The sequence below is a fragment of the Cimex lectularius genome, unplaced genomic scaffold, assembly GCF_000648675.2.
Source record: "Cimex lectularius strain Harlan isolate CLEC.00 unplaced genomic scaffold, Clec_2.1 scaffold129, whole genome shotgun sequence".
Lineage (NCBI taxonomy): Eukaryota > Metazoa > Arthropoda > Insecta > Hemiptera > Cimicidae > Cimex > Cimex lectularius.
Window position 1 is genome coordinate 915,763 of NW_019392715.1, and position 14,044 is coordinate 929,806.

At 32.9% G+C, this 14,044-nt stretch overlaps 2 protein-coding genes across 2 annotated transcripts; one reads left to right on the forward strand and one right to left on the reverse strand.

Moving 5' to 3' along the window:
• Positions 1–1,091: 1,091 nt before the first annotated feature.
• Positions 1,092–4,130, reverse strand: LOC106665700 (biogenesis of lysosome-related organelles complex 1 subunit 4-like). The gene is made up of 4 exons (XM_014392329.1): positions 3,861–4,130; positions 2,164–2,235; positions 1,881–2,096; positions 1,092–1,810 (listed from the first exon to the last, which is right to left on the reverse strand). Exons 1-4 carry the CDS (start codon positions 3,927–3,929, stop codon positions 1,718–1,720), a joined length of 450 nt encoding a protein of 149 aa, XP_014247815.1. The 5' UTR covers positions 3,930–4,130; the 3' UTR covers positions 1,092–1,717.
• A 122-nt stretch (positions 4,131–4,252) lies between these two features.
• LOC106665699 (serine/threonine-protein kinase Nek2-like) lies at positions 4,253–9,852 on the forward strand. The gene is made up of 5 exons (XM_014392328.2): positions 4,253–4,662; positions 7,999–8,156; positions 8,224–8,464; positions 8,527–8,666; positions 8,731–9,852. Exons 1-5 carry the CDS (start codon positions 4,513–4,515, stop codon positions 9,545–9,547), a joined length of 1,506 nt encoding a protein of 501 aa, XP_014247814.1. The 5' UTR covers positions 4,253–4,512; the 3' UTR covers positions 9,548–9,852.
• The last annotated feature ends 4,192 nt before the right edge of the window (positions 9,853–14,044 follow it).

Consider the following 14,044-nt stretch of genomic DNA (forward strand, 5'->3'; position numbering starts at 1 on the left):
GAAAGGAATCAAGCCAAGAAAGAAGCAAGTTAATATCATATTGTTTCATGTTACCAGACACCTATGCAACCTGTTTAACAAAAATTGTTGACATGTAAAATAATATTAATAATCCCATTCCGTGCTGCTACTGCACGTAGGTAGAAGTTATGTAAAAGATAAAAATCGCCCCTAGCGACTGGCAAGAGGTGCTTCTTTTTACACATGCCCCACAAAAGAAAAGGACGGTATTATGATATTAGCGTACAAATAATAAAAAAGATCAAAGTTGAAAAAAAATGTTTTTTTTCTTTATAATCACAAACTTAATCCAAAAATTGTTAACTTAGTTCCTACTTGGTAAAGAACGTTTTAGAAGAGGAGCTGGTAAAGCACATAAGAGGCTATGAGAAATCTTAAAAAGCTGAACTAAACAGGGTTTCATAATTTTAATTTACAAATTGGCTATTTAATTTTTTTTTATTCCTATCCTAATTAGTTTATCATTCTTTCATTCCTTAACAATAAACAAAATTACTTTTTTCACTTAATAAATAAAATACTTTTTTCATTAAATTCTCATTTTTTGTGCCAATGTTTACTAATTTTGAGTTATGTTACATTGGTGATTTTTTTTTTTTTTCAGATTGTACACTGACTTAAACAATGTTAGCCACTTTTTGTAAAGATAGTTCTACTCATAGATTTGACTTTTCTCGTGATTTTAATTTCAAATCTGCGAGGAGAACCATCATTTACAAAAATTGAATCACTTACTCACCCCACGTTCATCGTTTCTATTAATGTTAGCCAAGTTTTGCACTTTAAAAAGATTATTGCAAGGTTGTAGATTTCTTTAGCATCTTTGCACATTTTTTCCTAAACACAATCCCGGTTTTTATCTTTGAATATTTGATTATATATAACGTAGTAAAACAGTTCTTTTTTTTCACAAATCATGGAAAGACAAATAAAAGGAAAAATAAGCAATTCCAGTCCACACTTTTCCTAAAACAAGAGAAATAAATAATATGCAGTACTCAGGTATTTGACTTTATAAAATTGAATAAACAGTATGCAGTAGGTAATAAATTGTATTTAAGACTAAAAAATATGGTTTACTGAAATTCTTTATTAAATCTGAGAATTAAATTTATTATAAAAATAGTATACACTACTATTGAAATAGTCAATCGATCTTTTAAACCAAGAGTCCAACTAGTTGTTCTAAGATTGGTTGAAGAATTCTTAGTTGACTTGCACGCTATTTCAATTAAATTTCATTAACAATCTCACAATAATAATTTTAAAAAATTAAATAATTAAAAATGAATAACATAAAAACAACACATCTCCATCATTATAACTTTATAGAAAGACGTTTTTTCTTTTACATTTTGCCCTAAAAATTCATCATTCCATTTTAAGATGCTTTAAGAAATCTGCATGTTGGTTTTTTACTAATACAAGTCTAGAATTTATACTTGTCAACATATTAATACCAAGATGTAAGTTGTTAAAATGTGAAACACTTAAAAAACTTACTTATTTATATCATAATCATTTACTCAGTTTTGTTACAAGTGATATAACTTGTATAAAAAAAATATATTAAAAAAATTTACAAGATAATTTTTTTTATAATATCATAAAATATATATATTAAAAATGGTTGTTTTTTAATTAAAATTTTAATAAAATTAAATATTTGTAATGGAACCTTGAATAACTGAATAAATCACTCTGCAAACAAATCTTTGGTTGAGAATATTTCTGGACTTATAAAAGTAGGCAAGGCACCACTTCTTGTTAGGCTTGCACTCTGTTTTTTCTGGAATTTTTTAAAATTTGCATTAAAACAAGAATTGTTTGTTAAAACAAACCAGATTTTAAATACTTACAAAAAATAGTGGTTTTATATAATTTAACAATTTACCCTCGGGAGTAAAATTAAGTTCACTTTCGGCAGTTGTGACAATGTGTTCAAATGAATTGACAGTCTGTTTCACAGTGTCGATGATTCTTTCGAGTTTCCTAATTCTTTCGAACAGGAGCATGAGTTCAGGTTTTTTTGCCAGTATGGTGTAGGCCGCCTCGAAGTTTGACTCTCGTCTCAGCTGTGGGGCGGAAATAACAGAATAAACCCAAAATACGTTTAACTTCAATACAATAAAATATTCTAACCAAATCGATAACTCCAGTAAACTCATCTAGCCTTGTAAGGGTATCTTCAATAGAATTTTCCACATTCTTAATCTAAAATTAAAAAAATCATTTAGATTAGATAAATCTAATAACAGCTTTTGATGACAATCTTAAAACATTAGAAATGTTATGTTCTTGGGGTGATGAACCTTCAATCTAATTTGCTTATTATTGCTGGTTTTATTCATCAGGCACAATATACTTATAGGGCGAAAAAGGAATATCAAGCATCGACAGGAGTGAATGAATTTGGATTTATATAAACTCAAATCTGCACATGTGACCTATCGCTTCTTACAGACCACTGGCAATTTAATCTTTTGTGAGAAAGAAAATATTTTCTTTTTATGTTAAAAAAATTGTTTTAGATTGAATGCAATATGTGTTTATTAAGTTTACTGTCTTATCGCAACAGCAGAGGTTATATCAACCCTCGGGGTGCCGGTGTTTTTGACAAAAAGCCCATTTGTAGGTATGTCGGGTTCGAATGCAGAGCTGCTGGATTCGAACCTGGGACCTTTACCTCACAGTGATGAGCGCCGTGTCAACGCCTAAACCGTTGCGGCCAACGATGCCCCCTTAAAAAAGTCTTTAAACAATATAAAATGAGCTTTGTTGTTTAATGACAATGGAAGCTTCTATTCCACACTCTCTAAATAAAACTAAGGAATCACACCCTTAAATTAGTTAGGGCATGTTAAACAACCTTTCTCCGTATGGGGCTTTAACCCAAAAATAAGAGTTCATGTATCAACCTCGCATGGCCTCTCCTTAATCAAGTGAGGATGACCCTTACTTTAGGATTCAAATCCTCCGAGGTCCATCCATCAACAGTGCTTTTGATCCAAGAGCATTTCCCTGCTGAACCAGCCCACCGACGCTGCCACCTTCTTTCAATCGTTGTTTTTATTGCATTTTGAACATCACAGTGGTTAAGTCCAGAGGTTGGAATATCTCGACCTTAGCCAACTCATCTGCCTTTTTATTACATACACCCACTGTTTTGCAGAGCTGCTCCAGTTGTATTTCTCCAACAAGAGGGTTGACAATGAACCTGCCATATACAGCAATAACCACACCTAAGGGAGTCAGTGCAGTTGAGGTAGGCAGAACCACCATCATGTATCACCCCAAGCACATACCACATCACATAATTATGCTGAGTAAATAGTACAGTGCAGTGGGAACAATCACAAAGTGGATGCACCTCGTGATACACGCCACACCTTCACCAGTTTTTGACTCATCTGTAACGCCAGCCTCAATCTAAGTTTCAAGAGCCTCAGTAAAGGTATGGCGGAGCAGACGACTTGGCTAACACAGTGAGATTGTCCCGAACAAGAATATATGTAGGAAAGTTATGTAAGAATAGACAAAAATTGAATGAAATATAGCTAATAAAGATTTCAACTCTTCAGTGATTGTTACGTTTTATTATAGACCTACCATTGAAGATGGCGAAATATCAATCTAAATCAAAACAGACAACTATGCTACAAATATTAAAAATGTCCAACCAGTAGGAAAGGCAGATAAATAATAATTATTTCCATTGTCTTTTCATAATTAGTTACTGTTCTATGAATTTCTAACATAGATGAAAGTTTTTTTATATTAAAATGAAATTTGTTTCTGTTCAATTTTTTTAATTTAAGGGAAAAATGTTATGTCCATACCCCTTGGCTCATATCGACTCGAATAAAATTGGCCCAAGTGTCTGCCAGTTCCTGGGCGTCGGAGTCCATATTTATTATAAGATGAAAGAATATTACTCGTTTAAACAGAGTAGGCGGTGTTGGAGAACTGGGACATTTTCCACTCAGGGGTCAAGGTTCATTGTCGGAGAAACATCTCTGACAACACGGACAAATAGTAATCATGTTGACAATCAAAGATAGGTTACGACGTTGTTACTTTCTCAGTTTCTCTGACATACTTTCCAAGCAAGCTGCTGCTGTGCTTAGAAGTTACAAACTTACAACACTGCTGGTTGAACGGCCAATGAGACCGGGCGAGACATTGATATTCGTCCAATAATTACATAATTTTATTAACATAAATTTATGTTATCACAAATTTTATTGTTATTTCAAGATAATTATAATTAATAGATTTTTTTTAAATTTGTAACCAAATTTCTGATCGTATTACCACTGACTCTTCCGATTGCAAAAACGGTTAACTCGGGGAAGGGATGGGATTTGAATTTAAAAAAAAACGAAAGGAAGAAAAACAATTTACGAAAAACAAATCCCAACGGAAAAACTCGCGAATTTATGTAATATAATTTCAATTCTCAATCGATGATATCTCATCAATAAGCTGGTAATGTCTCAAAGACTTGAAGATTATGAGGTATTGAGTATTATAGGCCGGGGTACATTCGGTACTTGTTACAAAGTTAAGTCCAAGATAACAAATCAGTTGTTTGTTTGGAAAGCCGTCGATTACGGAAAACTAAGCGAGGATAATAAGAAGGTAAATAAATTTTTATGGAATGACACTCATTTGAAGTTTGGAACAATGAGAATTTTAAAAATACAAAGGTTTTAGATTTTCTCTGACCTGAAACGACTAATAATCAGACAAGTAAACCAACACCAGTGCCATTTAGTTTTGTTGTCATTCAGACTCTTTATAACCAATAAATGAAGGAAATTTGAGCCAAAGTTAAAGATTTAACGATAAAACACTGATTCACTGTGGTGGTAGAGACGTTCATAATCGTACACTTTATTTGACCGAAATCTGCTTCCAATTTTTATAGAAAAAAAGGAATGTTTTACTGTAAATAAATCTCTGTAGAGATCTCGTTTTGTGTACAATGAGGCTGATTATATTTATTGTGTGCAAATGTGGGAGAGGGCTGATGGCTGAATGTCGAGTAACCCATCGATCCTCAATTAGGTTAGTTGTATAATCTGTGTAGAGGGTGATGAATGATTATCAAGTGGGTGAATGTCTTAAATAGGAAAGAATGTTAAGTGTGAGTGAGAGTGTGAATGGGTTTGGATCTGGAGATTGATCACGTTGGGAATAAAATGACCTAGCCATTGATATCCTCAAATCTCAGCGGCTGTACGGATAACACTGAGGTCTGAACCCATACTGGCAAGACACAAGGTGGGTGATTCTCATTGCCTGCTGGTGATTTATTGTAAATTTCACAATGATGGAAGTGCTGGCAGCTGGAAGAAGTGATAGGCTTAACTCTCTACGCATATTTATTCAGAAATCGTGAGATGTGGTCTGGTGTGATGTAGGTTTCAGAAAAACATTTTCTTTATCGTCCCAACATTTCGATCTCAATAAAGATAGAAATGTTGGGATGATAAAGAAAATGTTTTTCTGAAACCTACATCACCCGCATCTCACGATTTCTGAATAATTATCGACTAACGGTCACTAATCACCACACATCTCTATGTATATGCATGTGCTGATTTGAGCTTATATAAATCCAAATCCATTCTCTACTGTCAATTCTCAATATTCCTTCTTCACCTTAGGCTGTACCAGATTGATAAAAACCAACAAGAATAAAAAATTAGAGTAAAGGCACCAGAGACCACCAGTAAGGACCACAGAGAACATAATACATTTGTCTCTTGATAATTCAAAACTCAACGAACTACAAAAATAATTCAAATTATAAGGATATTCCAATTATGACGAGGAAAGAACAAAAATTGTTAAGAGTTGATATGCATTTTTCCAAGTTTTAACTTAAAGTGTACATATAAAACAGTAAAACTAATGAAAAAGCAGAATTAGATCAACTGTAAAATGGAATATTGTTACGCATTATTAAAAAAAAAATTGTAAAGTTTTCATTTCAATATGGCCTGGCGTTCTTTGTTTAAATGATTTTCCGAAGTGACCAGTGCTGAGAACACATTGACAAAACACTGACCACAGAACATAACAAACTAGAGAAAATTCTAGGGAACTTTAGGGTGTAAGGAAGTAAACAATACATTGAAATTTTAAAGGAATATGACAAAGAAAAACTGCAAATTACAAAGATGGGAAATGGCCCCATTTCAATTAATAACCCCCTAACCAATTAATAGCATGCTTTTTCAAGCATATCATAAAATGCAGAATTTTTCAATTTATCGAAGTGGCCTGCTGAAGAGTTTGTATTTTCAAGAAATTCGCATTATCAAGTTTCTAATTAAGAAGAGTTGGCTGTATGTATTTCTGAATTTTTAATATTGTTATAAAAGGCTGTTATTAGATTTATCAATAATTAACAAAGTTATGCTTTTTAATTTAGATTAAGTATATGACTGAAATGAATATTATTATGACAATAATAATAATGACTATTTTAACTGATGTTTGACATTGTTTTGCCAGACACCTACTTTTGGGTTGTCATTTGCACAGAAAGTGCATTATAAAAGGAACAATCATGCTATATTCCTCTTAATTTCATCAGTGGTTTTGTCTAATATTAACCTATTATCCTATAATATCTCTGAATATCATACAATTTCATTTTTTATAACTTCTTCTTCTGTCTACTGTAACTATACTATATATTGACAATACTTTAAAACACGTTACTACCATCAAAGATTTTATTTGATTCCCAACTTTCCTTCATTCTATACACAATGCTGTACCCAATACGTAAAAGTGTTTGGTTTATATACCAAATTCGACCAATTTTAAATCTTATTTGCAACGAACGACTATATTAAACTTTCGCATCAGATTGGAGTTTGCTTCTCTGGTCTGAACCCCCATCGCAAGGTTCATACAGACAAAATATTTTAAAAAATCAAGAAAAGGTATTCAAAGTTTATACAGAAAACTTAAAAAAATCATCCTGAGCTGAACAATTAACATCGGTAATAACTTTAGGTAAAATAAGATTTGACTCTCAATAAATCTTTTTTTTTTAAATTCATAATAAATAGACTAGCCTATTCTCCTATGACAGATTGAATTTTATGTGTCATCAGAAATAATTCGTTCAGGAAGTAGTCATTGCTGGACCTCTTCTAATCAGCATCAATAATCAAAACAATTTATTTGGCAATTTTAAAAAAAATTAATAATGATGTTTGCAGCAGCAGAGGTCATATCAACCCTCGAGGTGTTTAAAAAAAATAATTGTAAGTTGTAAGTTTGAATACAGGGCCCCAGCGGATAATTTGCATTCAAACCGGGACTTTTACCTTAAAGTGATGAACTTATGCTGCGCCCCCCTCTCCCCCAACTATAGCTAAATTAATGTACAGAAGCACGAACACTTTCTTTTGTTACAAAGAACATTGTTGAACATTTGAACATTGTTCATGCATTTTAGCAAAGCTCATAACACTGTACAAAACTGTAATTTCTTGTAAATATAGTTGAGATTGTTTAATTATCTAAATAGCAAAATTGCAACAAAGATAAAACTGAAAGACTTCTTATTGAGGTCTGGGGCGATGAACTGTAATTTGAAAGATTTGGTTTGGTATGAACGAAGATTTGTAGACTAGGATGACCAGAAACAACCGAACTGTGTAGACAAGATGTTCAACCTTTTGTTCATATTATTTGTGAAAGATGTGGATTCATTATGTATTCATCTGACAGTTTGCAATAATTCCTAAATTTTATAGATTAATTCTTTAAGATATAAAACAGCAGTAACTTTAATTATGGTGGTGGTTGTTGGTCTGAAAATCAGTGATCACAAGTTAAACTCTATTTTGCCCTGTGTCTGTCTATTCTCTTGGGTTTAATGCTGATCAATTCTTTTGCATTTACATTATACACTTACCTTTATTCATTGCTTTGTTTTTGTTTGCTTAGAATCTGGTGTCTGAAGTAAATCTTCTAAGTAAATTAGATCACCCAAACATAGTAAAGTACTTTGATAGAATTATTCATGTAGAAACAACTACACTTTATATAATAACAGAATGGTGCCAAGGGGGAGATTTAGCTGCTGTCATCAAAGACTCTAAAAAGTATAAACTTTATATTCATGTTACATTTGTTTGTTTAAAAAAAAAATTACACCACAATTTATTACAGTGTAAACAAGTCACTTTCAGAGGAGTTTATTTGGCGAATCCTCTATCAAGTGTCGAAAGCGATTCAAGTATGCCATACAAAGCTGGTTGGCTTTACAGTCCTTCATAGGGATATAAAACCAGCAAATGTGTTTCTTGATCAAGAGGGAAATGCAAAGCTTGGCGATTTTGGGCTGGCTAGGATAGAGCAGGACGAACCCACAACAACTAATTTTGTTGGAACACCATATTATTTGAGTCCTGTATGTGTTAATAATAAAATTTAAAAAATCTGTAGTTATTATATGTACATTTTGTTTTCAAGGAAGTAGTAAGAGGACATGGACATAACAGGAAATCTGATATCTGGGCTTTAGGATGTTTGGTTTATGAAATGTGCTCGCTGAGGCCACCATTTAATGGTACTAATATGAAAGAGCTCACTTTTAAGATTAAAAGCGGAAAGTAAGAGTATTGCTCGTGTACAATAATTTTTTTTGATATTTTTAATTGATTTTAATTTTTTCAGGTATAAAGAAATTCCAAGTTTTTATTCAGAAAATTTAAGGAAAGTAATATCATTTATGTTAAGCGTTAAACACGAATTTCGACCTACGATAGAAATGATACTCCATCACCCACTTGTTGTGGTAAATATAAAATCAGCTCCAAAACCATCCAAAAGCTCGATAGACTTGGAAAATGTTTGCCTGAAAGCTTTACAAAACCTTAGCATGACTACAGATGCCGAGGAAGTGACCAACAATACATTTAAAGGAAAATGGTTGTCAAGATTAGAAACGTTAAGAAAAAGAGAAGAAAGATTGAAGGAGAAAGAAGAAGGGATGGCAATAAAAGAGAGGTCACTTTTAAACAAAGAAAAACAGTTGGCTCTGTTAGAGAGACAAGCAAAAGAAAAGTTGGTTTTAGCCGAGGTTTACAGCAAAAGGAGAAAAGATCCAAGACTGTATGCAATGGTGCACGATGGAAATGTAAGCGATATTTCTGCCGATCCCGGTGATACAAGTGTCTCCCGGACTGTTGCAAGAATAGACCCTAATCAATTTCCAAGGCCGTTGTTTGTAAGAAATACAATAGAGACACGTTCAAAACGAGTGCATTTTGAAGAGAAAAGAAAAATTTTGGGTGATAATTTTATAAGGCCAACTTCTGTCACTTGTTCATCTCATAGTCCAGAGGATTTGACAGAAACTTCTCAGCCAAAAATCTGGCTAGAGAGTAAGAAGGTACACAATCGATCGAGAATATTGCAAGACAAGGAGAATATTTTAGTGAAGCCAATAAAAAAACCAGACAAAACTTTTAAAATAACTAATTTCATTTAACAGTATTATTATTTTTAATTTAATGATATATAAATATTTGATATAACTTATCTGTTTGGTTTATATAGCTACACTAATAAAATGTTCTATCAATTCTTAATGCCCTTGCTGTTAGTAACCTATATCATGTGAAAAAATTTAGTTATTATTATTGGTTATAAATTGGATAAAATTGAAATAAACATTAACAATCATAAATTGAATTAGTGCATATATATTTTGTTCAAATATACATTGTATATTTCTGTGAGTAGGCTCCTATAAAGCTTGTTTTATTTATTAAACAAAAATCAACCAAGTGCATTATTTTTTATAACATTTATTTTTTGATATTTACATAGATTATTTTTCTAAGTACAACTCTGTACCTGAACAAACTTCATTTGTAATTAATAAAAGTGTTTTTGAACTAATGTTGTTTCATGGCCATGAGGGTTGTTCCCCTAGTTGTAAGGTTCTACCATAAAGGGCACTCTTATCTCTGAATCGAGTCATTCTTAAGGTTTCCTGGTTGTCCAAATATTTGCCAATATACATCCCAGTGAAGGGAATGATGAGGTAGATCAGGCGAGAATACGGCTCTTTCAGCATCTAAAACAATTACATAAAATTAACATACAGATTGAGTGTAAATCTGAAAACTCTGGCCTCTTTAGCCTCAAAAATCATTCTATAAACCCTTCCCCCAATCAAATAATGATTATTTTGAGGTCGCAAGATGCAGTCTGGCGTGACATAGGTTTAGAAAAACATTTTCTTTGTTGTGCCAATGTTTCGGTCTCAATTGAGATTATCTTCAGGGCCTGTGATTTATAAACATTGTTTAAAGTATACAAATACATATAAGATATAACTATGAGTTTATACAATGATGTACACAATATAGAAATTTTAGGTTTAATCAAAGTATTTGTACATACAAATATAAATGTACTTTATTGTTTTTAATTTCTTACAATTTTATAGCAAATTGTAAATATACGCTCTTTATTTTGGACCTTTTTTTCTCTTCTGGTTGTCAGTACTGCATTTGCAATAGTTTGGTACTACTAATGGAAACTCAAAACTGTTAGTGGGCAACCCAATCCCACTTGTTATAACTTATTATTTTGGACCGTACTTGTTATTAAAAAATCATTCATTTAATGAGTCCACATTACATATGTTAAGAAAAAAATTTTGTTTAAAGAAAATGAAGAAACATCAAAAAATTTTGTATGCATACATATTAGTTTTATCAGTATCTTTATTACATTCAATAGATGCCATACAAATTTTTGTATGGCAGACATTTATCCATTAGAAAGCTTAGGAGTACACTTTTATCCATATATGTTTATACTGTGGGGGTAAAAATGTGGTCATCCTAAATATTTTTTCTTCCTTATTAGAAAAATCCGTTTGGAGTGTAATGCTAAATTTTATTCATGATTCAGGAAAAGGGGAGGCTTATTAAAGCACAAATTAATTAACCTCTCCTTGTTTTATCAAATGGATTATGATAATATTCTAATTTAGATAGAAACACAGGGATAGTTATTGAAAGATGGAAGAAATTGGCATAGCATAGCCAGAATGATTGGCATTCCCACAACTACTATCCAAAAGGATTTCATCTTTATGAAGTTGGTTAATATTTAAAAAGGGCCTGGTAAAGGTCTTATTATGCCTTAATGCTGCTGATGATATGATGATAATAATAATAAGGGCATAATAGGAAGTGCATATTTTGTATTCCCCAAGTTCTGCAGCCTTCTGGCTTAGGGTATTTTTCCTAGTTCCTTAATTAAGCTCAATTCATTTGATCCTTTTCTTAAGAAGTAGTAGGTTGCTACAATACTGCAATTCTTTTTCTTGTGACTTCTTATGGTGTACTCTTGGTTATGAGTTTCCCATTCGTCATGTGGGTGGCAGTTTCTTCCTCTTCATTGAATAATCTACAAATGAGGCCATTATTGAATATATCAATGTTGTGTAAATCTTTTTTCAGATGCGAGTAGCTCACATGAGTTTCGCCCTACCTAACCTCAATGCATTGGCTAGTAAGGGTTCTTTAATAATGATTTTACTGTGTCTGGCACGTCTGGAGTTCATACATTTCTCCTTTTGTTTTTTGAGAACCTATTGTTAGATGGAGTAGTTTATGTTTGATTATTTATACTAAGTAAATGTAGGTTCTGGGGTCTATATATGGTTTTATCTGGCCAGTTATTTGTTCATTACCCACAGCTCCTTTGCCCCCGGCACCCAAGATGTCACGGTATTATGTTTGTCCAGGTTTTGAAGATTTTAGATGCATTCATGTACTATTTTGCATGTTAATAGTTTAGGACTGCTTAGCTGTCTGATTTTTTGTCAGGGTAACCCCTTTTAAAAGGCACAAGTGTTGACAGAATGTTCTACCAAGTTTTTGATTACTCATACTTTAGGTATGCACAAAATGCCTGATGATGTTTTGAAGCTACCTACATACCACATTATTGCATATGTTCTCCATGTAGATAATGGGTATTTTCCATAATAATTACCCCTTTATTTTTCTGAACTGTTCCACCAGTTTTTATTTCTTGACAGCTTTTGGGTCTGCCTCAGTCTCTCCTCTCATGACAGAAACCCATTCACACACTCACTCATTCTTATTTACATACCATTCACAGTGACCTAATTGAAGGTTAATGCACTCAATATTCTGCCTTCACACAGCACATCAATGCTAATAACGTTCATTCTCAACACACACTAGGGTATAACAACACTGTTGGTAATATACACATTAAAACAACCCTGTTTCTTTCAAAAATCAGAACAGGGTACCCAGATACTTGTTGCCATGCCCAAGCACAATTCTCATCTCCGGTGGCATTCCTACACACACTACATGGAGCAAAGAAATTGAACTTTTCAATTAGGTAGGACACATCTAGTAACCTTTCTCTATAAACAAGACAATATGCGGGCTTTAGCTCTAAAGTACATTCTGTGTTCTATATATGGCCTTAATCTGGTGAGGATAACCCTTCTTCTACAGGTGAGTTTCTACGAGGGCCACCCATCAACCAGTGTTCGTGATACTTTTTTTTGTAATAGATGGTTCTACTCACAGATTTACAAATCCCAAATCTATGAGTAGAACCATCCATTACAAAAAGTGAATGATATACTCACCCCCTTTTTAACAGGGGTTTACAACAGCAGAGGTCATATCAATCCTAGAGGTGCTGGTGTTTTTGTAAAATAGCTCATTTGTAAGTATGTCAGGTTCCAATGTACGGCAGCTGGATTCAAACCCAGCCTTTACCTTACTGTGATGAGTGCCATGTCAACACCCAAACCATTGCAACCAATGAGCCCCATACCTTTATTACTTTTATTTATTATTTCTAGAGCTCTTGCTTAGTAAGAGCTGTAGAGCCAATCCAACCAACAACACAGCTACTTTCGTTTACTTTTTTTTCAGATCACGGTTGCGTTTTGCCAAGACACTCCAGTTCATGGTATTTCTCCAAGAACAACAAATGGGTCGACAGAAAACCTGTCACATTGGATAATAACCGCGGGTCAGTGCGCACAAAATAGGCAGATCCGCCATTGTCTCGAATTACCTGAAGCGCATGCTTGACACGATTCCTTCGAGTAATGCTACAATACAGAGAGAGTGATCATTTAGTGAATGCACCCATGCAATAAATGGTGACACATGCCACACCCTCGGGTGACCCCCTGTATATATATAATTTAAAAAATAGAAATAAATACCGAATATATCCTAAATATATCATTTTTATTTATTTTTAAATATCTGTAATTTTACATCCTTAAAAATGATGAACCTTATAAGTACTAAATATACCTCTAAACTTTCCTAGTAAAAATCACTGTACTTTAGTTCTTCAAGCTTGATTTTTCTTTAATAACTGCTGTCTCTTCCAGTCCTGAGTGTGGCTGTAGTCTGCGTAAATTGAGGATATCGCGATTAATGGAAAAAAGAAGCTGACGGCGTATCTTTTAAAATATTTCAAAACTGCCATTACCACCTGTAATAAATATTATGCTTATTACCTTTTATCACCTCGTCAGGAAAAAATAAGAAATCCAATAATAAAATCAAGAAATCAACCTTTGACTTACCTTCCTCGTGTAACATTTCACGGGCTGGTCAGATGGCAGCACCTCTTCTCTCAAGACGTCATTGAAAAATTTTCTTTCCCAAATATCGTTACAAGAAAATTTCAGTGCAATTTTTAAAACTATAAATAACCTGTTTTTATCAATATAATATATAAAACATTTAGAGTACAATAAAAATAGTTGAAACAGTTATTTGAAACGCAAATTAAACAGTGAAATTTTTTAACGTGAATATGCACACTCCAGAATTTCAATTTATGTACTTGTACTAAAACAAGGTTTAAAAAAGAACGATGTATTTTGTTGTTTTTAATAGCAAGTTATTTTGATTTGGCTCTTCCTTGTTAATCAAGATGTGGTTAATCAAAA